This window comes from Cucurbita pepo, chromosome LG14, assembly GCF_002806865.2.
Source record: "Cucurbita pepo subsp. pepo cultivar mu-cu-16 chromosome LG14, ASM280686v2, whole genome shotgun sequence".
NCBI classification, from domain to species: domain Eukaryota; kingdom Viridiplantae; phylum Streptophyta; class Magnoliopsida; order Cucurbitales; family Cucurbitaceae; genus Cucurbita; species Cucurbita pepo.
In genome coordinates, this window is record NC_036651.1 from 2,600,145 (window position 1) to 2,627,417 (window position 27,273).

General features: G+C 37.2%; 4 protein-coding genes across 5 annotated transcripts; 3 read left to right on the forward strand and 1 right to left on the reverse strand.

Annotated features, from left to right (window-relative positions):
- Nucleotides 1-35: 35 nt before the first annotated feature.
- Nucleotides 36-6,358, reverse strand: LOC111810687 (probable protein S-acyltransferase 19). Its single transcript, XM_023697434.1, has 9 exons — nucleotides 6,066-6,358; nucleotides 4,951-5,064; nucleotides 4,034-4,441; nucleotides 3,689-3,757; nucleotides 3,510-3,581; nucleotides 3,296-3,424; nucleotides 3,095-3,175; nucleotides 2,666-2,866; nucleotides 36-1,533 (listed from the first exon to the last, which is right to left on the reverse strand). The coding sequence occupies exons 1-9, from the start codon at nucleotides 6,108-6,110 to the stop codon at nucleotides 439-441; spliced, it is 2,214 nt and encodes a 737-aa protein (XP_023553202.1). The 5' UTR covers nucleotides 6,111-6,358; the 3' UTR covers nucleotides 36-438.
- Nucleotides 6,359-8,656: 2,298 nt separating this feature from the next.
- Nucleotides 8,657-13,758, forward strand: LOC111809942 (protein FAR-RED ELONGATED HYPOCOTYL 3-like). The gene is made up of 10 exons (XM_023696422.1): nucleotides 8,657-9,638; nucleotides 9,773-10,535; nucleotides 10,629-12,075; nucleotides 12,241-12,297; nucleotides 12,761-12,829; nucleotides 12,913-12,981; nucleotides 13,105-13,173; nucleotides 13,261-13,311; nucleotides 13,397-13,475; nucleotides 13,571-13,758. Exons 2-9 carry the CDS (start codon nucleotides 9,811-9,813, stop codon nucleotides 13,451-13,453), a joined length of 2,544 nt encoding a protein of 847 aa, XP_023552190.1. The 5' UTR covers nucleotides 8,657-9,638; nucleotides 9,773-9,810; the 3' UTR covers nucleotides 13,454-13,475; nucleotides 13,571-13,758.
- A 1,768-nt stretch (nucleotides 13,759-15,526) lies between these two features.
- LOC111810094 (protein FAR-RED IMPAIRED RESPONSE 1-like) lies at nucleotides 15,527-20,500 on the forward strand. Of its 2 annotated transcripts, none has more exons than XM_023696666.1 (7): nucleotides 15,527-15,797; nucleotides 17,321-19,425; nucleotides 19,496-19,552; nucleotides 19,642-19,782; nucleotides 19,850-19,921; nucleotides 20,019-20,060; nucleotides 20,141-20,500. In XM_023696666.1, the coding sequence occupies exons 2-7, from the start codon at nucleotides 17,365-17,367 to the stop codon at nucleotides 20,195-20,197; spliced, it is 2,430 nt and encodes an 809-aa protein (XP_023552434.1). In that variant the 5' UTR covers nucleotides 15,527-15,797; nucleotides 17,321-17,364; the 3' UTR covers nucleotides 20,198-20,500. The 2 variants fall into 2 exon arrangements, with proteins under 2 accessions (XP_023552434.1, XP_023552435.1); XM_023696667.1 differs by lacking the exon at nucleotides 15,527-15,797 and adding an exon at nucleotides 15,828-15,877.
- A 1,936-nt stretch (nucleotides 20,501-22,436) lies between these two features.
- Nucleotides 22,437-23,089, forward strand: LOC111810471 (VQ motif-containing protein 22-like). Its single transcript, XM_023697178.1, has one exon. It carries the CDS (start codon nucleotides 22,478-22,480, stop codon nucleotides 23,087-23,089), a length of 612 nt encoding a protein of 203 aa, XP_023552946.1. The 5' UTR covers nucleotides 22,437-22,477.
- The last annotated feature ends 4,184 nt before the right edge of the window (nucleotides 23,090-27,273 follow it).

The window sequence follows — 27,273 nt, forward strand, 5'->3', positions numbered from 1 at the left end:
TGCTTCCAGAAGGAAGATTATCCAGGGCGAGAGACTGGAAAATGATGGTGTCAATTAATGATTAGAAAAAAAAAATACCGGGGAAGTGAACTGGATAATAATTCCATGGATTGCCTCAGTGAAGTTCAGAGGCTAAGAATTAAAAACTAGGAATATCCTTTTGGCTACAATTTTGAGATGGAGAAAAGGAGCGATTCCCACCTCAATTACAGATTACACCTAAATCCGTGTTAATCAAAATGCATTCTTGAGGAAACTGCCTCACATGTACCGACCAATTGAGTTTGCAAACAATGTCAGGTTGCAAGATTTCGGAGCCAAGAATTGATTCCGTCCTTTTGGCTTCTTTTTCCAACTTGCTGATGGGAGAATGTTTTCTAATTACACCTCCTTTCAGGCAGCCAAATCATATGCTTCAGGATTGACCAACCAAACTACCTACCTTAAACGAGAACCGGATGGTCGGCTTTGCTCATAACCACCAGGGACAAAAACAGGGAGTTGGTTTGAAGCCGAGTCCCTTTTGAATCTGGACTCGCGGGATAGAGTCATCGTCATTCTGTCTTGGCTCTCTCTCGAAGTCGAGACCCTTTCGTTTCTCAGACTATCTCGAGAAGAGATGTTCAGTAGAGGACCACCGAAGAAAATGGAATCTCCTGTGTACATTAACTTCTCTGCTTGCTGCAATGGAGCTTTTGTGTTGGAAGATGATGTAGGTTGCAATGGATTAACTGGCTTTCTAGTGTTGTTGCTTGTTTCGCCATTTAAATTTGGCACACCTATCTGCACAGACGATCTGAGAGGACGGGTTTCTGAAGCTGATACAGGAACTGAGACATACCTCCCAGCTTCTTGGTCCCAGACAACAGATGTCTTTCTGACATCTCTGAGAAGAGATGTAGGGGCTGAAAGCAATAATGGATCAGTAGTGTTTCCCCTCTGAGCGACCTTATCGTCAAACCCAGAAGTATGAGATCTTGGGTCAGTGACAACAGGGTAGGATGGCTTGGAAGAATATGGACGTTCAGGAAATAGGCTGGGAATTGATGAAGCAGCACTAAAACGACCCAGACCCAGACCATTACCATGTGGGAGAGGACTGAGGGTGACTGTTTCATGCACATGGCTTGGACTACTGAAGCTACTCATGCTCTGTGTTCCAGTTTCATAATCATCCTGACTAGCTTGACTCGGAGCCAAGGAATTTCTTATGGGAGAGAGCTTAAGATCATTTTTAATCTCTTTGTTTGCACCAGTGTCAGTGCTCACACTACTTCTAACACTTAGGTTTCCGCTGGAGCTCAATTCCGTATCTGGGAAACGGCGGTTATCAAGAGGCCTCAGAACAGATGATGATGCTCTAGCTTTGGCAGCTGCCTTCATGGCCTCATTAGAATCCAGTTTTGCAAGTTTCCAAGCACTAAGACGAACGGCTCTTTTGGGTGCTTTTGGCCCTCTTTCTGAAGCTCCTGCTGCATCTGGGTCAACAGTAGATGGGACCATTCCTGGCTCCAAGTGAGGCACCACTTCATCCTAATGCGTTTAAGTGGGATTAGTTAGTAGTAAGAAACTGCTGTTTTATGATAATAAGAAGCTTGTGAATTGGATAACGCATGCAAAATTTCTCCACACAAAAGATAACAGAAACAAATTAAAACTTATCAGCACAACATAAATAATGAAAGAGCTTGAACTAAAATTTGTTGGAGTTCAAGACCCAAATAGACAAAGTTGGTTCTTTTCCAATTTAAGATAATTTAAAAAAAAAAATAATAATAAAATAAAAGCTATTTGGAGGGTAGATAAATGATTTCTATTCATACACTGAGGGTAAAAACAATTTATNATAAAAAAATAAAAATAAAAATAAAAGCTATTTGGAGGGTAGATAAATGATTTCTATTCATACACTGAGGGTAACAACAATTTATACCTTTTTCTAAAAGTTCAAAAAGTATTGATANGGTAGATAAATGATTTCTATTCATACACTGAGGGTAAAAACAATTTATACCTTTTTCTAAAAGTTCAAAAAGTATTGATACTCCTTTCCGAAGTTCATACATATCTTTGAAACGTGGTACTGATGGTTCTGTCCATCTGCTACCAGTAAGGATATTTTCCAACTTTAAAAAATGTTTAAGGGTATTTTTCAAGTTTTATAAAAAATAAAAAGAATGTTAATAAAATTTCGAAAGTTCATAGGTATTTTTGAAACAAAATACTAACGGTTTCCATCCAAAACTAACAAGATAATTTTTGAAACTTCCAGGAATATTATTGGAACTTTTAAAAGTTGAGAAGTATTTTTGGGACAAAATACAAAGTTTGGGGTATTTTTTTTATTAGTTTAACCAAATATTTATTCTTCTATTTTTTTTCAATTTAAAACCTCTTTGCATTAAATTACATTTACTAATTCATTATGCTTTAATTTACCAAAGTGAAGCTTCAATTTCTCCCCTTTTGAATCTTGACATAATCAAACAGGAAGAAATGAAAATGACTATCAACCTATGACTGGCTTGAGAAATAAATAAATGGGATTATCGGCTATCAAGCTACATGCAGAAAATATTTACCCAACAGAGAAAATGAAAACAATCACCCAAAAAGTGTGGAGGAGAAAGGTAGGTTCTCTTACTAAAGATTAAAAAGTCAATACCTGATAATCAACAAAAACTCTTGGAGGCGTACACCATGCCCCCTTGTATTGTAAACCAAGAGAACTTCCACCACTCAAACCAGTGGTAGCAGATCCCGATGGAGAGTACATAATGTTTGGCAATTCCTCGTCAACAGAAGCTCCAACAGGGGCCTCACTTGTAGCCCTCATCGCTATGACATATTCATAGGTTGTAATACCCTATTTCAATACGTGTAGTAAAACAACTGATGAGAAGATCCGCGCACCAAGCAAACCGTCTAATCATGATCCATTAGTTTTCCAAATTGATCTTAGATATAGATATATTATTCTGATTTTAAATGTAGCACTATTTATTGACTATTACCCCATACCACAGTATTTCCCCAAGATCAAGCAACAGAGATCATGGAGAATGAAAAATCTATTTAAGTTCTCATCACTGACCTTTTTAATTAATATCATGTGGAAAAAGAAAAGTTCGCCCAAAGGGATACAGGCCAGCATGGAAACTGCAGTACATATCGCCTGGATAAAACCAAATTCAGACTAGCAATTAGCACCTGACTTGATTTTTTTGATAGTCATAAGTAAAGCTATAAAATATGTGTTTTTGTTACAAGACATAATTACTTAATTTGTCCCTACCACAACTGTCGCAAACGGGGCACGAGAAAAGCCATTTCCAAGTCGATCGATAATTTCAGTTTCCATGCCTCTTTTATTAACAAAGCAACGCACTAAAACTGCAATACCAATTCCAGCTTCAACAACGAGCTGAACCACAAAGGTAACAGTAATTAGCAGCAAAAAAGAGAGTATACTATGGTTTCAAAGAATAGTATCCACTTTTAGTACTTACCCAAACAAGACTTACTGCCATAAGAGAGATAAATGTGATATAGTTTTTCTGCCCCACACAGTTATTGAGCCACTGCAACCACATTGAAAATAGAGGGCAATCTCCAAGTAAAAACCTTAACAAAATGAAAATGAAAAACAAACTAAATGATTTTTTTTTTTAAAAAAAGAAAGATATACCCGGCAATGGTGATCAAAACCATCAACACATTTATCACAACTTCTACAATGTTTGCTGAACTTCCGCACCTGCAACATTCGTACGTTGTAAATCAAAATAAAGTTTTGTTATCATGGATACATGCGGCCCATTATAAACGGAGTTGCAGGATTATCTTCTAAAAATAAGATGGACAACATTCAAAACCTTGACAACGTTGCATGATTATATAAAACTGATACTAGATGCATGCAGACAAAGTACGAGTAATGCAAAATATTAACATTTATTGTTCTAACGGACTATGATACTGTACATATTTAATTTTTACTTGGGAACTATAATAGAGCATCCAAACCAAATACCTCAGCATTGCACAATGTGCAAAATAAAGCATCCTCGGCAGCACTTTGAGGGTCTGCCCCTCCATCCCTTTTTCGACAATCTTCATGTACAAATAATGCGCAACAAATTAGTCCAATTTTATCAGCACTGCGGACTGTTGGTTGTTCCACTGGTTTGTCTTCTCTGCCAACTTCTCCTACTGAACCTTTCCTACTCGTATTAGCTCCTGATATGGAACTTCTGGAAGGTGATGATGCAGACGAATGTCTGCCATTGACAATTTCATCTAAATTTTGTGGTAGACCCTTCAGTGATAACCCTTGATTATTGTTGGGGTTTGTTACCCGATTATCAAATTTAGACATAATACCAGGGTCAGCTGGATTAATTGCAGTGCATCTCACATAAAGAGTGAATACAAGGAGAGCCTGCAATGCCATGAAAAGATTGAAATAATGAAAGAAAGTAGGCTTCCAACCATTTAAATGGAACACAAAATGCTCTAATGACAGTATGGTTTGGTACATTCTACATGTTACAAGTACAAGCACGGTCAATCTAAAGGAGGATCTGGTTTACAGGGATCACTCACCCACTCAATATTCCAAATCCACGACCATCCAAAAACTGATAGTTTTTGTATTTATAATAAGAGACAAAATATGTTTGTATTATCACAAAACTGATAGTTAATGCAATAAATTTTCTTATCCAAGCATTAGTGAGTGCTATAAGTTAACAGTTCTTGGAGGAAAACACCATAGAAAATGCTGAAATGCACAGAAATTGAGCTAGGAAGAAAACTCAAATAGATCAAACTTTCAGGATCTACAAGCTGGAAAATTATTATCCATGAATCAACACCTCGTAGTGACAGCATTAAGCGCATGCTTGATAATTGAGGTGGTCGGAGAAGAGAGTAAATAATATTGCATACCACTGGTGAATAAACGCCAACCAATATGTACTCCCAGACATGGCCACCGAGGAAGGGAGCAAAGAAAGCATAAAATGCCACAACCAGTAAACAAAACACTGTGATTGCAACGACCTACATTTTAAGCAAAAAAATATTAGAAAGAAACTCAAGGCAGGCATAATACTACTGAGAACAGATTGTTTGTGACAATAACTTGATAATAGGTAAGAACAAAACAAAACAAAAATAAGAAAGACTTCAAGATTCTGAACAACATTCCTAGCCTCAGCTGTACAAACCAGTGACACAAGTACTGGAACGCATTTCAACACTTGAAATTGTGCTCCACATAATATAAAACTGAATGCTGAAGTTCAAAAATCAGACTCCCACTATGCCTAGGTTGAGAATAGGAATAACAAGCTACCAAAAAAACCCCTCATCCCTCCCGCAAGCTCCATCCATGTGACCAAGCCCAGCGAAAACCAATCATTCCCCAACTTTGAGATTTACCTAAGAAAACTTGCCATTAAGTATCAATGCCCCATTCCTTAGCCAATTCTCCAAGGGGAAAAAAACGGGAGAAAAAATAGATCACGGACGAAAATCCCATCGAGATATCACAAGCTGCAGAATCACGCAGAACTCGAGAAATGAACTCTTTTAGACTTAATAATCTTGAAAGCTACAGTATTATTGCAACATTTCCTCTCGCTTCTCTCTGTAGCCTATCAGAACAAAATCCAATCTATATACTCGACGAGACACAGAATGAAAAAAAATAAAAATAAATAAAAATCCACATCGTCATTCGGAAGACTGAGAGTAAAGCTGCAGACAATTTCCAACNCCAAATCCAATCTATATACTCGACGAGACACAGAATGAAAAAAAAAAATAATAATAATAAAAATCCACATCGTCATTCGGAAGACTGAGAGTAAAGCTGCAGACAATTTCCAACGAACAAACGCCATAAGAGAATCAAATTTCAAACAAACAAACCACCACAACTCAGCCATTTCCCGAGAGAGAGAGAGATCACACATTGGCAAAACAAAACCCTAAGACTATGAAAGCAAGAACCCACAGCAAAAAAGAAACAAACCACAAACAATCGCAAGGAAGAGTACCTGAAAAGTATGAGCAGGCAGTTGCCATCCATGTTTCCTCACCATAACTCCACAATCGAAACGCCACTCACTGCCTAAGTAAGAACAAACCCACTCTCACACTCCCGTCGACCGGCCGGCGAGCAGAAGAGAGAGAAACCGGAATCAATAGAGAGGGAGAGAAAGAGAGAAAGTAGTCTCTGTAGCAGCTGAAAGCGATTCCTGGAAAGCGAGGATCAAAGCGGAAGCGGCGAAGTAGTGAAAAGGAACGGCAGATGGGAGAGAAGGGCGCCAAGGTGAGCGTTGACAATGAATCTCAGGAATAGGAGTGCAACACTTAATAATTAATCTCAATTTATTATTTATTTTTTAAATAATAATAATAAAACCGTTATTTTATTTTGATTAAAATTACCGTTGGATTTTAAATTTGGTAATTAATTTAAGGTGGAATTAAATATATTGAATTTACTAAATACATAATTTTAAATTTTAAATTTATCAATAATCTATTAAACTTAGCTTAAAATCTATTTTTCTACAAATTTATAAATAAATAAATACTTAAAAATTTAAATTTAATATCGTTGAGAGGATTAGGTAAGAAGATGTGATGATACTTTTGGTGGGAAAGAAGGTATTATTTAATGTTTGCTGTTGTGTGGGTCCCACCTATACAATCTCACTCCACACGGTGGTCCCGGGTGACACAATCGCACTTTCGAAGGCAGCGGACTAGCGATTGTGCGGCACTCACTTTCCAGCGACAAGTGAGTTAAGCCAATTTGTTCTTGCGTCGCCTACGGCCAAGCGACGTACGGTCGAGCCTCTAGCCTCGGTTTTAAAAGAAGGTTTTAGAAAACGAGGAGAGAGAGAGATTTTTGAAAGAGAGATTTTAGAAAGAGACGTTATATAAGCAAGCAAGAGAAAGATAACAACGGCTTAGCATATATAACCTTGGGTAGGGAGAAGTTGACGACTAGTCATATCCCCCTATAGTACATTCTGGGCCATTTTAGTTCTGGCAGGCCTAGACATGATTTTCTTGAGGTGTCATACGCTCTAGAATTACAAAGGGAAAAACACTAGAATGAAAAGACATGACAAGGGTTTGGCTTGTCATGGGCATGCGGCCATGGGCAACAAGCCCTGGACAGGCATGACCGTGACACCGGGCACACTAGCTCTATGTGGGATCTCACAATCCACCTGTTTGGGACCCAACAAACTGGCACGCATGAAGATGTCTAATTCTAATACCATTTGTAAGCTGATATATAGATTTTAAGTACTTACAGGTCATATTGTAGTGAATAATTGTGTCGACCCGACACATTTGAGTAAAAACAAAAACACGAAGATCCCAAAGACACGACACGTCGAGCTGAAAGTTAACTTTCCACTCTTTTGATTCATCGAGCTCCAAACCAATGCGAGGCAGGACAATAACAATTCGATTTCTTGATTTAATTAAATAGATATAAAAAGTAAAATTAAGTTTTAATAGAAAATTTTTAAGTATTTTAAAATTAAATTTGATGTTTATGAAATTAAATAGAGTGACATCTACAAAATTTATAATTAATTAAAATTAAAATGAATTAATTAAATTTGTTGTTGAATTTCGGGGGCAGTTGAGGAAATTGCCCTGGGCCGTTTCTGCACGCGCCGTAAGCGTGGGCCGCCGTTATGAGTCCGAAAATAAAATGCCGGGAAAATAAAAAATAAATCGAAAATAGCGAAGGCGCGAAAGGGTAAAATGGTCCGAAAAAAGAATTGAAAGCGAGTGAGAGAAAAGCGAGTGACGAATTATCCATTGTCAAGAAATAAAAACAAACATCCCCTTCTCCCAGCGGCGAGTGGTTTACAAACCCTAATTTCCCAAATTTTCTCAACTCTTTGCCCCACTCGCGGCGGCAACCCCCACTCGCTCGCCTGTCTCAGCTTCTTCACTCCCTCCCCTTCAGATTCTCTATATGCCCTGCACTTCAGNTGGGGTATACGATTAAGCGTGCATATAGATTTTTCTCTTTTCATTGCTATCTTTGCAAATTGCCGATTCTTTTGATTTCGTTTTCAATTTTTATTTTATAAATCTACCATTGTGAGGAGAATAAAACTTCATGTGACGTTCCATGCANTTTGCCCATGTTGAATGTTCTTGGGTTTCGTGTATTATTCTTGCGTTTCTATGCGGTGGGATTGTTGTTTGTAACAATGATGTTGTTTGTTTCTCGAGAAAGTGCCGGAAAATGGAGGTGGGTGTTTTTTTGTTTGGAAGTAGGAAAATTATGAAATTAAAGGGTCGTCGACGATGGGAAGGTTTATGAAATGAATTTAAAGTTCTGTGGATTGGGGTGTGTTGTATTTTGTCGATGCTGTGGGAATTTTTAGCTGCTGGATGGAAGTGTATGTGTATCCAACTTGCCGGTTTCTTGACAATTCAAGTTCTGCTTCCTGTCTTATTGATCAATCTCCAGTGGCGAACTTCATAAGAGTGATGGACTTCAACATCCAGAGGAATGCTGCGGAATTATCGTGGCGTTGGAATTAATTCGAGGGTAAACTATATTGGTGTAGTGCCGGTGTCACCATGAATGATCCTTCTACCTTCTAATTCATTGGTTTAAGATGCCCAAAATTGATGCCCAAAATTATACCCAGTATGATCGTTTCATTAGTATACATGTAACTTATATTTGGCCACTTTTGATGTGTAAATCTTCAAGCTACGTGCCAGCCCAAAGCTCAGCTCAATGACAATTTCTTTTAGTTTTTGTCTTACAGCTGGGGGGTATTACGACAGGTTTGCCAAGTGTTCCGGCATGAATGAACCGGTGATGCCATTTAAGTGTCTAGTATGATGTGAAGTTGAAAATTGAATTACTTTAGGATTGTGTCGTTTTCATTGTTCAGCAGAATACTCAAGTGGAATGCTTTTGGTGACAGGGGAAGATTCAATGGATCTTGGTCCTTATGATATCACTTGATCTAACATATAGTAGAAATTGGATGAAGTTTTGGAGATTTAATTGACGTATAGAAGATTTGCTTCGTTGTGTTTAATAGTGAGCTTGTTTTTTTATTTGTTTGTTTGTTTTACTTCATCGTTTTGTTGCAGGGAGGAGACCAGTAACTATCTTTCCTATAATATTGGGTATACGATTAAGCGTGTATATAGATTTTTCTCTTTTCATTGCTATCTTTGCAAATTGCCAATTCTTTTGATTTCGTTTTCAATTATTATTTTATAAATCTACCATTGTGAGGAGAATAAAACTTCATGTGACGTTCCATGCAGTGTCATTGGAAGATTTATGTTGCATTTCTTATCGAGTTTCAATGCGTAGATTGGAAATAACATCTTTCTGCAGGTCTTTTTGGTTCACCGTGAAAGTTTAAAATCTCGATGACAGAAAGTTCAAAATATCGTTGTTGAGATAAAATATGAGAATTGAAAATCATTGTTATTGTCTCGAGATATTAAATTAGTTCCTGTACTAGCAAACAGCCTTTGATTTTGAGAATTGATGTTGTAGAGTTGATATGCGAGCAAGCAACAATAGCCTGCTTCATTGGTTATGGGCATAGTAGGTATAGACCCTGTAACTAAAAGGCAATGATTTTTTTTTTTTTTTTTTTTNAGTTTAGATAACCCTGTTTATGTATATGCAATTCAAATTAAAATTCTAGTCTCTAAGATGTTCACTATTTCATGTCCATTTCAGGTATCTCCAAAGTTCATTAGCCATAGGCTCATTTCGCGATGGATATAGATCTTAGGTTACCTTCTGGTGAGCATGACAAAGATGAAGAACCGAATGGAATTAATAATATGTTGGATGTGGAAGAAAAACTTCATAATGGAGTTATTGAGAGTGGAAATAATATGGTTGATGCTACAGATGGGATGCACGTTGAAGATGGTGGAGATTTAAATTCCCCCATGTTAGACATGGTAATGTTTAAAGAGGACACGAATCTGGAACCACTTCCTGGCATGGAATTTGAATCACACAGTGAAGCATATTCCTTCTATCAGGAATATGCTCGTTCTATGGGATTCAACACAGCAATACAAAATAGCCGCCGTTCAAAGACATCAAGGGAATTTATTGATGCAAAATTTGCATGTTCTCGTTATGGCATGAAGAGAGAGTATGATAAGTCCTTCAATCGTCCACGTGTAAGGCAAACTAAGCAAGAAAGTGAAAATTCAACTGGTCGAAGAGCATGCGCAAAGACAGACTGCAAAGCTAGCATGCACGTAAAGAGGAGGGCGGATGGTAAATGGGTTATACATAGTTTTGTTAAGGAGCATAACCATGAGCTTTTACCTGCTCAAGCTGTCAGTGAACAAACAAGAAAGATGTATGCTGCAATGGCTAGGCAATTTGCTGAATACAAAAATGTTGTAGGACTCAAGAATGACTCGAAGAATCCATTTGACAAAGTTCGCAATTTTGCTTTCGATGCTGGAGATGCAAGGATTTTACTCGACTTTCTTACTCAGNTTAAGAATGACTCGAAGAATCCATTTGACAAAGTTCGCAATTTTGCTTTTGATGCTGGAGATGCAAGGATTTTACTCGACTTTCTTACTCAGATGCAGAATTTGAACTCTAACTTCTTTTATGCTGTCGATATTGGAGAAGACCACCGACTAAGGAATTTATTTTGGATTGATGCAAAAAGTAGGCATGACTATATTTATTTTAATGATGTAGTTTCTCTTGATACTACCTACATCAGAAATAAATATAAGTTGCCCCTTGCTTTCTTTGTTGGGGTGAATCAACATTATCAATTTATGTTGCTTGGATGTGCTTTGCTATCAGATGAAAGTCCAACAACATATGCTTGGCTATTGCACGTGTGGTTGAAAGCAATCGGTGGACAGGCTCCAAAAGTTATTATCACTGACCATGATAAGGTACTGAAATCAGTCATTCAAGAGGTGCTTCCAAATGTGTATCATCACTTCACTTTGTGGCACATATTAGCGAAAATTTCTGAAAACCTTGGTAATGTAATTAAACGGCATGAAAATTTTATGGCGAAATTTGAAAAATGCATCTATAGATCATGGACAACTGAAGAGTTTGAGAAAAGGTGGTGGAAACTGGTTGATAGATTTGAACTCAGAGAAGATGAATTGGTTCAGTCCTTATGTGAAGATCAAAGACAATGGGCACCAACATATATGAAAGATGTCTTTTTGGCTGGAATGTCCGTGGCACAGCGATCCGAAAGTGTAAACTCCTTCCTTGACAAGTATTTGCACAAGAAGACCACTGTGCAAGAGTTTGTGAAACAGTATGAATCAATTTTACAGGATAGGTATGAAGAGGAAGCAAAAGCTGATTCTGATACATGGAACAAACAACCCACTTTAAGATCTCCTTCACCGTTTGAGAAGAGTATTTCGGGACTGTACACACATGCGGTATTTAAAAAATTTCAAGTCGAGGTCTTAGGTGCTGTTGCTTGCTTTCCTAGGAAAGAAAAGGAAGATGAGAAAAGCATTACATATCATGTTCAAGATTTTGAAAAGAATCTAGTCTTCATTGTTGTATGGAATGGATTGAAGTCGGAAGTTTCTTGTCTGTGCCGGTTGTATGAATATAAAGGTTACCTTTGTAGACACGCTATGGTTGTTCTTCAAAAGTGTGAACTTTCTACTATTCCAACTCAATATATTTTAAAGCGGTGGACAAGAGATGCTAAGAGCAGACATTTATTGGGAGAAGAACCTGAGCTAGTACAGTCTCGGGTGCAACGGTACAATGATCTATGCCAGCGAGCATTGAGATTGATTGAAGAGGGATCTTTGTCCCAAGAGAGTTACAGTGTTGCAGCACATGCACTTGATGAAACTCTTGGAAATTGTATTGGTGTCAATAATTCTAATAGAACCTTTTTAGAAGCCGGTCCATCGGCAGCTCATAGTCTACTCTGCATCGAAGAAGATAGTCAAATTAGAAACATAGGCAAGACAAACAAGAAAAAGAATCCAACTAAGAAAAGGAAGGTTAGTTGTTCGCGGTACGGTTGTTTATGTTTGAAGTGTATTACGTGTTGAAAATGACACTTTCGAATTGCAGGTGAATTCTGAACCTGATGTCATGACTGTTGGAGCACATGATAACTTGCAGCACATGGTTTNCGTGTTGAAAATGACACTTTCGAATTGCAGGTGAATTCTGAACCTGATATCATGACTGTTGGAGCACATGATAACTTGCAGCACATGGTTTGTCTATCAATCTATCTCTATCGTTACTACAATTATATGAACTCGTGTTGAATCCCAAAATAAATGACAATTTTGTTCGTCTCCAAACGGTTTTTTGAGCCAATCCAAATCAACCATAAAAGTAGATTTAATCTTGTATCGTTTTTTAGAAAATTCTTTCTGAACTCCAAATTCCAGCAATCTTTCAGGGTTATTTTTTTTGGTTCTTAGTCTCTGGTTTGGAACTTTTTCGATGTTCAAATTCATCTTTGGAAATAAAAAGGAGTTGGGGCATTATAATTNTATTTGGCTCTTAGTCTCTGGTTTGGAACTTTTTCGATGTTCGAATTCATCTTTGGAAATAAAAAGGAGTTGGGGCATTATAATTGATTAAATGTCTTTTGAAAAATTGCTCTACTTAAAGGTAAGCTACAAACCATTGTCAATATATCGATGATTCTTTCCCGTCTCTCTTTCTCAGGACAAATTAAGCTCAAGAGCTGTAACCCTTGATGGCTATTTTGGCGCACAGCCAAGCGTGCAAGGAATGGTATGATGTTATCGAGTCTCTCTTTCGTACCTTGATTAGTGAACTTGCAAAGTTTTCAGTTCCATGCCCTCTTATCTTCTCAGGTACAACTGAATTTAATGGCACCGACCCGTGATAATTACTATGGAAATCAACAGGCCATCCAGGGGCTGGTAAGCTTTATGGTTACACAAAAAAGTATACGTCGATTCGAACTTAGTATAAAATACATGAACTCTTTATCCATTTCTTATCCGTCCGCAATTATTAGTTATTTTGTGTTCTTTTTTTTATAGGGGCAATTAAACTCCATAGCACCTAGCCATGATGGTTATTACCCAGCTCAACCGAGCATTCATGGACTGGTATGTCACATTTTGAGACTGTGTTATTCAGCCCAGCCTATTTCTATTCTAGTCACCACATTTTACAAAAGCGGTTTGTTCCTGCAGGGACAAATGGATTTCTTCCGAGCACCAGCTGGTTTCGCCTATGGCATTCGGGTTAGTTTACTGAACACAATCGATATCTTCCACTGCATTATGCAATTTATATGTCATCCAAATTCAATAAGTTTCCTCGTGGCAGGACGATCCCAATGTACGAACAACTCAATTGCATGATGATGCATCAAGACATGCATGATTAATCCCTGATCTTAGTGAAGGTGCTTCACGAGTTGAAATAAATGTATCTATTTGTATTTAGCCATAAAAAGAAACTTTGCACATGGAGAGTCAGTTTTGAACCATCATTTTGCAGGTGCAGGAAACAACTCATTCTTCTAGTCTGTAAAAATAGAATGTATCTTTCCAAGTTAGTGGCTGGAGATATACTGAATGATGGTCCTCAAGTGATTGTATCATAAAAAAGTATGCTGTATCTCATCATTGTCATTTATCTTACATGGTTCTTCTTGAAAGATGATAACGTAATACCGATTCAGCCTAGAGTGATTTGTTAAGTTCTTGTTTAAGTTGTAACTAGTCGGTACGTAGAGCTCGAATCACTGGTTTCTGGTTCGGTCGTTTCAGGTCCAAGAAGCCAAAGGCTTTATGGAAATGGTTGCTATAGCATACTGATGTAGTGTTTTTTTTCAGGGAGAAATAGGAAGTGGGAGGAAATTTGGGCGCTGTCTTTAAGTTTTTTGTTGTCAACTTGGAGCATTGTTTGAGTTTTGTTCTGTTCTTCCCTGTATTTTTCTTATGAGGAATGTAATTTTCGTTTCTTATTAGGAAAAAGAACGATTTTGTTTAACAGGATATGCATTTTCTCCTACGCGGTCGGGTTCGAGTGACATCGTTTGTCCTTACGGAGCTGAATCCGTCTTGAAACTGAGTTTTTGTGTGGTAAGTCAAGCCATCATTTGTCCTTATGGAGCTGAATCCGACTTGAAACTGAGTTTTTGCGTGGTAAGTCAAGCCATCGTTTGTCCTTATGGGTTCGAGTGGCATCATTTGTACTTACGGNTTGAGTGACATCACGGAGCTGAATCCGTCTTGAAACTGAGTTTTTGTGTGGTAAGTCAAGCCATCATTTGTCCTTATAGAGCTGAATCCGACTTGAAACTGAGTTTTTGCGTGGTAAGTCAAGCCATCGTTTGTCCTTATGGGTTCGAGTGGCATCATTTGTACTTACGGAGCTGAATCCGACTTGAAACTGAGTTTTTGCGTGGTAAGTCAAGCCATCGTTTGTCCTTATGGGTTCGAGTGGCATCGTTTGTCCTTACGGAGCTGAATCCGACTTGAAACTGAGTTTTTGCATGGTAAGTCAAGCCATCGTTGTCCTTATGGGTTCGAGTAACATCGTTTGTTCTTCAAATATTTGTTTCGTTTCGATCGTTATAAACATTTTTGTTCATTTTGACAGGAAAATGAAAGAGCCTTATCCAGGAAATGTAGTTGCAGAAGGGAGCAGATTAGGTTCGTTGCTTGTATAGAGTTCTTGTTCGAATTTAACTCAAATCTGGGTCTCAAAAATTAATTTTGTACACTTATGTGTGTTTGAAAAGTTGCATTTAAAATTTTGACCTCTTAACGTTAAAAATATTTTCAAAACAAAAATCCCGACCTTTCAATGCAAATGTGGCGTTGTCACAAATCATAAAAGATTAAAGAGTCGAATAACTTCAGTTTTGGTCAAGATAATATATCGTTCATCCTTTAAGATCAAAAAAATTTGGAGGAAACAAATTTTTAGGAGCCCCGATCTCATGATCANTTGAATTGGGATTCTGTCGATAATCACTTCTTGAGTTTTGTCTCTTAGTCACTAACACAGGAGATGGATTTTAACCAATCCAGTCTTTTACTAAGAAAGATTTTGAATAGCTGTCTCGAAATCAAGTTGATTATATTTNTCTTTCATTATAAGTCAATCATTTTTTCCTTCCTTATAGGTTCTGGGAACTCGAGACTCCAATTTTTCTCACAAACATGTTCTCTCACAAATATGTCAATTTTTTCTAGACTCCTGGTATATCAATGAGACCTTTTTAAAGTCAAATAAAATTTCGCACACAAAATTCATGGATAATATGGTCTTCTAAGATTAAAATTTAATTTTTTTTCATGTGTGACTTAATTTTTAAAAAAATTAAAAAAAAATTAAAAAAATTAAATATTTTTAAATAATTAAATTTGTGATATAATGATTTTGATACACGCGTGTGCGCGTGTGGCTTTAAGGGGGAAAACCCACCAAAAATGGGATTTTGAGCTAAACAAGCTATTCTTGTTTTCTTCTTGGCGCTGGTGAAGAGAGCTCTGAATTTGGCGCCGACAGAGCGTGGCAACAATACCAAGAAAAGAAGCGAGTGAAAATTGAAATTGGAATCCAAATTGACCCAATTCTCTCAATCTCTCCCCCACAGTTTTCGATCGGCGAGTGAGCTTCAAACCCTAATCTCCCAATCGAAGAACCCCCTTCCCCCACTCGCGCAATTCCTTCACTCGCTGCTTGTGGGTGTGCGGGGGCCTTCCTTCTTCAGGTCTCTCTCTTTCTCTCAACTTGCTCTTTGTCTTTGTCTTCACTGCTGGGTTTCTGTGTCACTTTTCTGCGATCTTCATGGTGCTTTCTCTTGGGATTTTCCATTTTTTATGCCTGTTTGTTGCCTGATGAAATGTCGATGGAGAATTGTTTCTATATGTGTAGTTTACTTGATGGGATTTGAGAAATGTGCCATTCTACTGTTGCTTCTTCTCCCTCTCCCCCTGATATTAGCTAATTTGAGATGGGTTTTGTTTGTATGTTTGGTTTCTCTATCAATGTTGGGAGATTGTGTCGTTATAGTACTCTTGACTTCTCGAATTGGGATTCTGTCGATAATCACTTCTTGAGTTTTGTCTCTTAGTCACTAACACAGGAGATGGATTTTAACCAATCCAGTCTTTTACTAAGATTTTGAATAGCTGTCTCGAAATCAAGTTGATTATATTTTTCCGTGCGGGTTGGAACTTACCCAACAAGAAATTTCACTACCTTAGATGAATAAGACGACCTTTTCATTTTTTTTCATTTTGAATATTGAAAAGTAATAAGGATTAGAGGGTGTTAAGCTTTTTACCATCTTGGTGTCGAGCTACTTTTTCGTAGGCTGGGGCCCGCTATGCCAAAAGCGAGAGAAACTCCATCCCTCTCTTTCTTTTTTTCGCCCCCTGGGAGGGATATGGGGACGTAAAAAAGGGATCCTATCATCTTGTTATCCACAGCTTTTATTAACAGACGTTATGTAGATTATGTGCATTTGATGTAGCAGTATATTGTTAAAAGGTTTGATGTCTCGTATTTGTTTGTAGAATTACTGAAAAAGTTCCCATCACGTTTGTTTACGGGGTTAGCTGTTTTTGAAGTCTTCAATCATGTGAATGTTGGCATTTAATTACTGTTCATGATTTTCAAAATGCAAGCTATAAAACATTGATGGGTAATCTTCATTGCCAAGTGTAAAATCTCACATCGGTTGGGGAGGAGAACGAAACACCCTTTATAAGGGGATGGAAACCTCTTCCTAGCAGACGCGTTTTAAAAACCTCGAGGGTAAGCCCGAAAGGGAAAGCCCAAAGAGGACAATATCTGCTAACGGTGGGTTTGAGTTGTTACACATGATATCAGAGCTAGACACCAGGCGATGTGCCAGAGAGGAGGCTATTCCCCGAAGGGGGTAGACACGAGGCAGTATGCTAGTAAGGACGCTGGGCCCCGAAGGGGGGTGGATTGTAAGATCCCACATCGGTTGGGGAGGAGAACGAAACACCCTTTATAAGGGTATGGAAACCTCTTCCTAGCNAGAGGATAGTATCTGCTAGCGGTAGCCCAAAGAGGATAGTATCTGCTAGCGGTGGGCCTAGGCCGTTACACCAAGTGAGGAATATAAATTAAATCCCGTTGAATGATGGATTTGAAAGTTCATGGAGTATGCCAGGTGATCTCTCCATCATTTCACAGGGAATTTCAGTCAAAACAATAGACTGTAAATTTTGCTATGCTGAAAAGTTATGAACTGTGTGGCAGCATTTAGGTGAAATGTGAAGACTCTACTTCTTATTGCTGAACAAATGGTTGATGTTGTGGATGAAATGCATGATAGAGATGGTGGAATTATTAGTATACCAAAGAAGGACACCCTTTTTGAAGAGGATATAGATTTTGAGCCGCACAATGGCATTGAATTTGAGTCCCATGAAGCTGCATACACATTTTATCAAGAATATGCCAAATCAATGGGATTCACCACATCGATTAAGAATAGTCGACGTTCAAAGAAATCAAAGGAGTTCATCGATGCAAAATTTGCGTGTTCAAGATATGGAGTTACTCCTGAATCCGAGAGTGGAAATAGTCGAAGGCCCAGCGTGAAGAAGACCGACTGTAAAGCCAGCATGCATGTGAAGAGAAGGCCAGATGGAAGATGGATTATTCACGAGTTCATAAAAGATCATAATCACGAGCTTTTACCTGCTCTTGCGTATCATTTTCGTATCCATAGGAATGTAAAGCTGGCAGAGAAGAATAACATCGACATATTGCATGCTGTTAGTGAAAGAACACGGAGGATGTATGTCGAGATGTCGAAAAAATGTGGCGGGCATAGAAATTTCAGTTTTCCCCAGATTAACACGAGTTATCAGTTTGACAAAGGCCGGTATTTAGCTCTTGATGAGGGGGATGCCCAAATATTGCTCGAATACTTCAAACGTATCCAAAAGGAGAATCCTGACTTTTTCTATGCTATAGACTTAAATGAAGAGCAGCGTCTGAGAAACTTGTTTTGGGTCGATGCCAAAAGTAGAAGCGATTATGTTAGTTTCACTGATGTCGTTTCATTCGATATCTCATACATTAAGACCAATGATAAGCTTCCGTTTGCCCCGTTCATTGGGGCGAACCATCATGCGCAGTCAATGATACTTGGTTGTGCACTGGCTGCAGATTGGACTAAGCCAACATTTACCTGGTTGTTGAAGACATGGCTTAGAGCAATGGGTGGGAAAGCTCCCAAAGTTATTATATCAGATCAAGACAAGGCCTTGAAGTTAGCCATTGAAGAAGTCTTCCCAAATACCCGCCATTGCTTTGCGCTTTGGCATATATTGGAAAAGATTCCCGAAACTCTTGCTCACGTCATCAAACGAAACGAAAACTTCTTGGCAAAGTTTAATAAGTGCATTTTCAAGTCGTGGTCAGACGAGCAGTTCGATATGCGATGGTGGAAGATGGTTACTAGATTTGAACTTCAAGACGATGAATGGATTCAATCATTGTATGACGATCGTAAAAAATGGGTACCGACTTATATGGAGGATATCTTCTTGGCTGGAATGTCAACTGCCCAACGTTCCGATAGTATGAATGCTTTCTTTGACAAATACATTCACAAGAAAATCACTCTGAAAGAGTTCTTGAAACAATACGGTATCATTCTGCAAAATCGGTACGAAGAGGAAGCAATAGCGGATTTCGATACATTGCATAAACAGCCCGCCTTAAAATCTCCTTCTCCCTGGGAGAAACAAATGTCTACAATTTACACACACACAATATTTAAGAAGTTCCAAGTTGAAGTTCTCGGGGTAGTTGGCTGTCGTATGAGAAAAGAAATCGACGATGGGGCGATTACTACATTCAGAGTTCAGGACTGTGAGAAAGATGAGCATTTTCTAGTAAGGTGGCATAAATTGAACTCTGAAGTTTCTTGTTTTTGCCGTTTGTTTGAATATAAAGGTTTTCTTTGTCGACACGCATTGATCGTGTTACAAATGCTCGATTTTCGGAGTATTCCGCCTCAATATATTTTAAAGAGGTGGACAAAAGATGCTAAGAGTAGGCAGTCAATTGCTGAAGGAACAGAATTCAGACAGAACAGAGCACAACGTTACAACGATTTATGTAAAAAGGCAATCGAATTGAGCGAAGAAGGATCACATTCCGAGGAGTGTTATAATATAGCGGTTCGTACATTGGTCGAAGCTCTAAAGAACTGTGTTAATATTAACAACTCGAAAAGTGCTCCAGCTGAATCTAGCGTTCACGCCCATGGTCTACGTGAGGAGGACGAGAATCAGGGAAGTATAACTGCTAAAACAAATAAGAAGAAGAGTGTAAACAGAAAACGAAAGGTTCGTCACGTTTTTTATTCGTCAAAGCTTTCTGAAGAAACGTTTTTTATTCAAGAATCCCTTTTCTCAGGTACAATCCGAAGCAGCTATGATACTCGTCGAACCACAGGACAACTTGCAGCAAATGGTCGAATCTCCCTACTACGTACTTCGTTAGCAATGCACATTTACCACATAGTTAAGGATTTCATTTTCATTCGGACTTTCGACTTGCAGGATAGTTTAACCTCGGATAGCATGACCCTGAGCGGATATTACGGAACCCAACAGAACGTTCAAGGATTGGTACAGCTGAACTTGATGGAGCCTCCCCATGACGCATCGTACTACGTCGATCAACAAAGCATTCAAGGGCTGGTTAGTCTTGCTATGGTTGTTGTTGCATATTCAATGATCATTCAAATTCAATATATTCGTTTTACAGGGACAGTTAAACACAATTGCAGCCAATCATGATGGGTACTTTGGGGCGCAGCATAGTAGCATTCATGCACTGGTATTAGCCATTTTCCAATGAATATGCTTGAGGGAACGTTTTCTCCAGCCAATATCTGAAAGTTTTTCATTTTTGTTTTGGTTTTGTTTACGTACAGGTGGATTATCGACCGGCTACGAGTTATAACTATAGCTTACAGGTTTATATAACTCGGTATCGTATTTGAGAACCATCTTTCTGGTTTCATTTAATAAAACTGTGCTGCCAAAATAATTGCAGGACGAGCAACATTTGAGATCTGCACAGCTTCATGGCAGTAGTTCTAGACATACTTAATGAAGAAACAGATACAAAAAGTATATACAGGATGCACGCCCAGACCCCGGAGTTCTTAGTGCCACCGTGCCACCGTGCCCGAGCTTCTTTACTTTTTTTTCGATCGGAAGGAGGAGAGGGAAACAATTTGGGCTGTGAAGTTGTAGCAGAAGTCAGTGATTTTGTTTTGAAAGAACCTGCTGTGTTTGGAAGGCTGAGTTCTTCCTTCCTGTATGATATTGAGAATCTGGGAATGCTCTCTAACTATGTTTTTGGAAGGCTGAGTTCCTTCCTGTAAATTCAATTTCTCTCTTCCTACTCACAGGATTAATTTGTTCGATGCTTGCTACGAGCGGGTCAACCCAATATCGAGAGACTCAGCCACATCTCTCGAGTCGAACTCAATCGTTGGCAGGTATTGTTTGGTCTAGTGTCGGGATTTCTCTTTTCTTCTTGCTTATCACCTACTTTTTTAGTGTAGTTTTTAGTAGTTATCGTAAGGAGTAGGAACATGACAAACCATTAGAATCAATTCTCACAAGAAGTAGCATATTCATCGTCGTTAAAATATCCCCACAAGGGGACGGAAAAAGTAAAAAAGCTCGGGCACGGGTCCATGTCATGTATTGCATAGCAAAGCTCGGGCACGGGTCCATGTCATGTATTGCATAGCATGTANATTCATCGTCGTTAAAATATCCCCACAAGGGGACGGAAAAAGTAAAGAAGCTCGGGCACGGGTCCATGTCATGTATTGCATAGCATGTAGCAAAACTCGTTTTGAAAGCCCGGGCTTAATTTTAATTTAATTCTCAAGGTGGGTTTTATTCGATTAAATTATGATTAATAATCTAAATCAATTATTATTGTTTAAACATATCTAGAAAAGATGTCTCAACATCAGTAATTTTCTAATGGTTACAACAACAACAACAAAAAAAAAAAAAAAAAAAAAAAAAAAAAAAAAAAAAAAAAAAAAAAAAAAAAAAAAAAAAAAAAAAAAAAAAAAAAAAAAAAAAAAAAANAAAAGTATAAAGAAATTGAAAGAAAAAAGAAACTATAATATATAATTCCTTATGTAGAAGTTATCATTTTGTTTTGTGAAATTATGGTCTTCTTTAGGGTATGAAATTATACCACTTTTTTTAAATTTAGCTCATATACACTATCGAGAGCCTTTGCTAGTTGAATTCCGTCTAGTAGATCCTAATGAAAGATCTAGTGGCATGATTAACGTCGATGTACGTAAGTTGCGTCCCCATCACAATCTCGAATGAAACTATCCATGAAATTGTGTCTCGTGTGACTTCGGCCGGGTTCTTCTATCAATCTCCTGCTCCTTGCTTCACTCCTTGTTCTGTAAACCGGTCGCTGTAGATCGTTGTTATTGGGTTATCAGGTTTCGATATGGGTGAGCTTGAATGACATCTCTACTGGATTATTCTTTACAAGTTGTGGAAACACGAGTAGGGTTCTCTAAGAGCTATATATGAGTTTTATATATTTATTTTATTCTCCGTTTTCATAAATTTTGAGTATACTCATTAATACTAGACTTGAATAAATTACCTAAAATATGTTACTATGAGATCTCACATCGATAGGAGAGATAAACATGTGCTATTGATTGGAGAAGGGAACGATTGGCAGCGAGGACGTCAGGTCCCGTACGAGAGTGGATTGTGAGATCCTACATCGATTGGAGAGGAGAACGGAACATTCTTTATAAGGGTGTGGAAACATCTCCGTAGCGAATGGAGAAAGCTCGAAAAAGCCTAAATAGGTAGCAAATGGAGAAAGCTCGAAAAAGCCTAAATAGGACAATATCTACTAGCACTAGCAGTGAGCTTAAAAACAAATTCAGAAGTCTATAACTAATATCTTATCTACTGCCAGATTCATATATGTAGTAAAACGATACTGGTTGGACNGGGAGCTTAAGAACAAATTCAGAAGTCCGATAACTAATATCTTATCCACTGCCAGATTCATATATGTAGTAAAACGATACTGGTTGGACACAATCATGTAAAAAAATCAAAATAAAAAGCAAAAAGATGAAAGGGTATGATCGAAAAGAATCCCTAAAGTGAGGCAAAAGGCAGCTACCACCACCATTGATGTGTGTTCTTGAAGTTGGAGATTATGATTTGATGGGGTTTGTAATGAATGGCGATGTTTTCATGTGTTTCCAAGAAAATCATGTAACTCAATTGCCTTACCCTACTCCTCCTTCATAACCCAAACAACAAACAAGAACAGAGCACAGATCAATTACCCAATTTTCTAATTGTTTAAACCATGTCCGGCCCTGGCGATTGGCTTCAATTTTACCATCAAAATCTTCCAACCACGGCGGCGCCACCGCCTTCCGATCAATCCACCTCCGAGATGATCTTCGTCGATCGAGTTTCCGACGCCATCGCCTCCGCAAACACCGGCGCTTCCACTGGCTTGAATCCGGAACGTCGTGTAGCAAAGCCGGTTCGCCGCCGGTCCAGGACGTCTCGGCGGACTCCGACGACCTTGCTCAATACAGACACAACTAATTTCAGAGCGATGGTTCAACAATTCACCGGCGGTCCAACTCCGCCTTTCGCCTCATCGATTTCCCCCAATTTTTCGTTAGGGTTCGGCGCGATTCCTCAATCGAATTCCGGCATGATTTCTCCGCCGTCTGGTTATCCACTGCAGTTTTACCATCACAACCCCCAACCGTTCGTGATTCCAGCATCCGCACACGGCGGCGAATTTCTTCAGAGGCTATCCGCCGCGAAGCCAGGAAATGGCGGAGTCGCCGCAGACGGATTTCTGATGGAAAGTGCAGTTTCTTCTCAAATTCCTCCCACCGGAGCTACGGCAGATTCCTCCAACAAAAGCAACGGCGGAAGTGGCGGCGGCTTTCTGTTCTGACGACGGGGAAAGAATTCCAGCGCCGGCGCCGATGATGGACCTGTGTAATTTTTAGCTATATAGAAATTTTCAGGGCACTCATTGGCAACGACAAGGTGAAGTGAAGAAGAAGAAGACCTTTTATTTTTGTTTTTTTTTTATATATATATTTTTTAATTTTCCTTAGGATTTTATTATAATTTTATTGCTAGNAAGTGAAGAAGAAGAAGACCTTTTATTTTTGTTTTTTCTTTTTTATATATATATTTTTAATTTTCCTTAGGATTTTATTATAATTTTATTGCTAGAAGAAATAGGGTTTTGGCTTTTGTGTTTGAATATTCTTCGTTTGTTTATGTTTCTTTTACGAAAAAAAAAAAAGAATATACAAAATATATTGTTGTATAAATTATGAATAATTTATTTGAGAATTATTTTGATATATTTATACAAAATTTTAGAAAAATAACGAATAAATCTAATAAATTCTCGAAAGATTCTTCAAATAAATTGATTCTCTTCGTGTTTGTATCAATTTTTTCACATTTATTTTATCATAATATTTAAATGTTTGAATATTTCATTAAATTAGCTATATATATATATATATATAAATTTTGCATAAATATCTTCTTTTTTTTTTTGTCATTATTGTTAAATTAAAAAAATATATATTTTAATCTATTGTAAATAAATAACTCGAGAATATATTAAAATAAAGTGTAACAAATAACTTTAGCAATTTAAACATTACATTTTAAAATTAATTTAAGAGTAAAAAATTAACATTTTTAAATTAGGGATCAAATGAAAATAAATGTAAGATGATCGAATGTTATAGCGAGGACACTAGACCATAAACTATTTATAAGGATGTAGAAAATTATTTGTACCAGACACGAAATCTTAAAAAAAATTCAAATAAAATAATATTTGCTAATAATTTTATTNTGATCGAATGTTATAGCGAGGACACTAGACCATAAACTATTTATAAGGATGTAGAAAATTATTCGTACCAGACACGAAATCTTAAAAAAAAATTCAAATAAAATAATATTTGCTAATAATTTTATTTAGGATAATATTTTAAAATTTGGGATCAAATAAAAAATAAGGACTAAAATGGTTTTTTGTAATATGAATAAAATTATTTAAAATACTGCACACGTGGAATTTAAGAACCATGGAATAATTTACCCAATAAAATACGAAATGATTTTCCATTGTCACGCGCACCAACAATGTTGTAAGATACATTATTGGTGGAGCCAAATTGTAAATACTAATAATAATAAATAAATAAATAACTATTTATTTTAAACTTTAGGTTAAATTATGAAATAGCTTTTGAATAAGTTTTAATTACATCACTTGCATTTTAATATTTAAAATTCAAAATCCTTCCAAAAATAAATTTGGAGTTTATTAAAATGATATAGAAATATATATATATATATATATATATATATATAATAATGAAAAGGAAGATCACGAGTAATATTAGTAGCTAAGAGACACTATCTTTGTTGATACAAGAGACATTTTAGGAAAACTTAAAATAAAGTCATGAAAGTTCATGCTCAACGTGGAGGCTTAATGATGTACTTTGTTCGAGAGCTCTAAAGAATGAACCTTTAAAGAAGGTATATAACTTGTTTTTGACGAGAACCATCGGTACTTCATTTCAAAATTACCCTTAAATTCACATTGATTTATTGGTTGTTGCCGGTTAAGAAGGTTCCTCAAGATTGAAGACGACATTTCTCAACCGTTTTTTATATTTGGTGATTATCATTCGAGTTCTAAATCGGTACAAATATTTGAATTTTGGGAATATGGTCGAGGGCAAAGTAGTATTTTTATTATTATCATTTTTTTGTTTCCTTGAAAAAAATGAAATTATGAAATGGGGTGGAAAATGGGGAAGCTCATGCACCACTCATTACACGTCACAAACTACGGTCCCACTAAACCCATCCAAAAGGGGTCCTTTGGAACAAAGTCAAATCCCAAACACTAATACCCATTGATTGAAATCCCATAATTTTGATCTTTTTTTTTTCTTTTCAAGAACTTGTCAACTCACCATTTTCATTAGGTCAACCACTTAGATCTTCGTTCATACTTAGTTGGTACGAAAATTTTCATTTGGTAAGTCACTTAAATACAAAGTTGTATAATTAGCATTAAGTTTAACCGACATTTCTAATTGGGTACGGGAAGCAAGTCTTGAATCTTCAATATTCATAAATTTGTTTATTTGGATTTTATCTTACCGTACATTCGATGCTAGCTTCTTTTTAAAAAAATAATGATGATTCGTAGCAGGTTTTAAATCAAGTAAAACTTTCACTTTATAGAAGGAAATCATCATAAGCTATCTAACGTATATGATGTACGAACATGCAAATATTTGAAGCTTTTAGCTTTTTAGGAGGAAAATGAACTCACTATTTGATTGGTTTCATATCTATGAAAGAGTAAGCGAGATGCTGTAAACGACACATAACGGACCAAAGAGAACAATATCTACTAGCGGTGGATTTTGACTGTTACAAATAGTAACAAATTAGAGTGCTCAAAGCAAGCCTACGCTCTGTATACATTAGCATGGGATAACACCATAGGATTTCGATCCTATTCTGTTGGCCTTCGGGATCAAAGTAATGATTAACAGGGACAGTCGGGGGGGAGGAGATGGCGATGCCCGAGCATCAAGCCTATAGACCCAAGCAACCAAATCACCACTCATGCACCATACACTAAAACAAGCTTAGACGACCCCAATCGGGCAGTAAATTCTGTCCAAAGCTAAATATGGGCGAGAGACCGATAGCNCGGCTGATGAAGAAGACCGAGCGAGTATTGGTTCCATTTGTGACACCTTCCCAATTGCCCTTCTCCCACCAGAAACTGCCAACACTTCTGTCTTANCATACACTAAAACAAGCTTAGACGACCCCAATCGGGCAGTAAATTCTGTCCAAAGCTAAATATGGGCGAGAGACCGATAGCAAACAAGTACCGCGAGGAAAATATGAAAAGAACTTTGAAAAGAGAGTCAAATACAAATAGTACTTGAAATTGTCGGGAGGGAAGCGGATGGGGGCCAGCGATGTGCCCCAGTCGGATCTGAAAAGATGATAAGCCAATCCGTCAGCAACACACCAAATAAATGAATTATTTTATTTAATGTGCTTATTTATATTTTTTAATATTCAATTTTAACATTTTCAACAATAATTTTATTATAAATTATGTAAAAAAGAAAAAAGAAAAAATATATATTAATTTTGAATTATTTAAAAAGTGTAATATTTATTTATTAATTTAAATAAATTATTTAAAAGTATTTATCCGCATCCATATTTTATCAATATTACCATCGTTTTAATAAAATATGAAGCAAGATTAAATGTGTATTTTTCCTTATATTATTTATATTTTAGTATAGCATTTGTTGACCCTCTTCAAATGGGCTTAAATTCAAGGCCCAAAATTGGGCCCAAGTATCCATAGGCAGCCTTGCTTGTTTTTTTTTTTTTTTTTTTTTTTTTTTTTTTTTNTTCATAGATGATAAGACGAGATTGACCTACATCGAACGTGATGTTTTGTTGTTTTTTTTTAGTGAGAAGGTGATGGTTCCGAGATCGAAACCGAACGTGACATTTCAAGGACAAGGCTACACAACCACGGCTATTGTTTGGAACGACACCGCCAATTCTTCGCATGGCACATTTTACAGCGGCTCCGTCCAAGTCTTCTCTTCCAATTTTATTGCCAAGAACATAAGCTTCATGGTAATTTCTAATTAATTATAAATTATAATTTTTTTTAATCTTGGATTATAAACTCATGATCATTCCCTAAATTAGCTAAGGTGAGACTTTTATCATCCAACACCTCCCCTTGAACAAAGTATGCCTCCCCTTAATCGAGGCTGGGCTCCTTTGAAGTCTTAGTTATTTTTTACTGCCTTTTGAGTAGGCTTGACTCCTTTTCTTTTGGAGCCATTTGTTCGATATTTGAGATTTTATCAATCTATTGGCACGACTAAGTTGAGCATGACTCTAATACCATGTTAGACGAAGATAACTCTCATGTCTTTGCTTTGAGCTTCCCAAAATAGGGGACATGGGATTTTCATCATCCAACAGGTATTAAATTAACCAATAAATTTTAAATCTAAAAAAGAAATTNTA

What these genes read in the sequence shown, in the direction of transcription:
- LOC111810471 (XM_023697178.1), top strand. Translation starts at nt 22,478, where the DNA reads ATGTCCGGCCCTGGCGATTGGCTTCAATTTTACCATCAAAATCTTCCA.
- LOC111809942 (XM_023696422.1), top strand. Translation starts at nt 9,811, where the DNA reads ATGGATATAGATCTTAGGTTACCTTCTGGTGAGCATGACAAAGATGAA. An exon ending in GATGCTGGAGATGCAAGGAT is followed by an intron (nt 10,536 to 10,628) that starts TTTACTCGACTT and finishes AGATGCAAGGAT; the next exon opens with TTTACTCGACTTTCTTACTC. An exon ending in AACCGAGCATTCATGGACTG is followed by an intron (nt 13,174 to 13,260) that starts GTATGTCACATT and finishes TTGTTCCTGCAG; the next exon opens with GGACAAATGGATTTCTTCCG.
- LOC111810094 (XM_023696666.1), top strand. Translation starts at nt 17,365, where the DNA reads ATGGTTGATGTTGTGGATGAAATGCATGATAGAGATGGTGGAATTATT. An exon ending in AGGACAACTTGCAGCAAATG is followed by an intron (nt 19,553 to 19,641) that starts GTCGAATCTCCC and finishes TTCGACTTGCAG; the next exon opens with GATAGTTTAACCTCGGATAG. An exon ending in AACAAAGCATTCAAGGGCTG is followed by an intron (nt 19,783 to 19,849) that starts GTTAGTCTTGCT and finishes TTCGTTTTACAG; the next exon opens with GGACAGTTAAACACAATTGC.
- LOC111810687 (XM_023697434.1), bottom strand. Translation starts at nt 6,110, where the DNA reads ATGGTGAGGAAACATGGATGGCAACTGCCTGCTCATACTTTTCAG. An exon ending in TGCCTGCTCATACTTTTCAG is followed by an intron (nt 5,065 to 6,065) that starts GTACTCTTCCTT and finishes CTTAAAATGTAG; the next exon opens with GTCGTTGCAATCACAGTGTT. An exon ending in CCCCGTTTGCGACAGTTGTG is followed by an intron (nt 3,176 to 3,295) that starts GTAGGGACAAAT and finishes GGTTTTATCCAG; the next exon opens with GCGATATGTACTGCAGTTTC.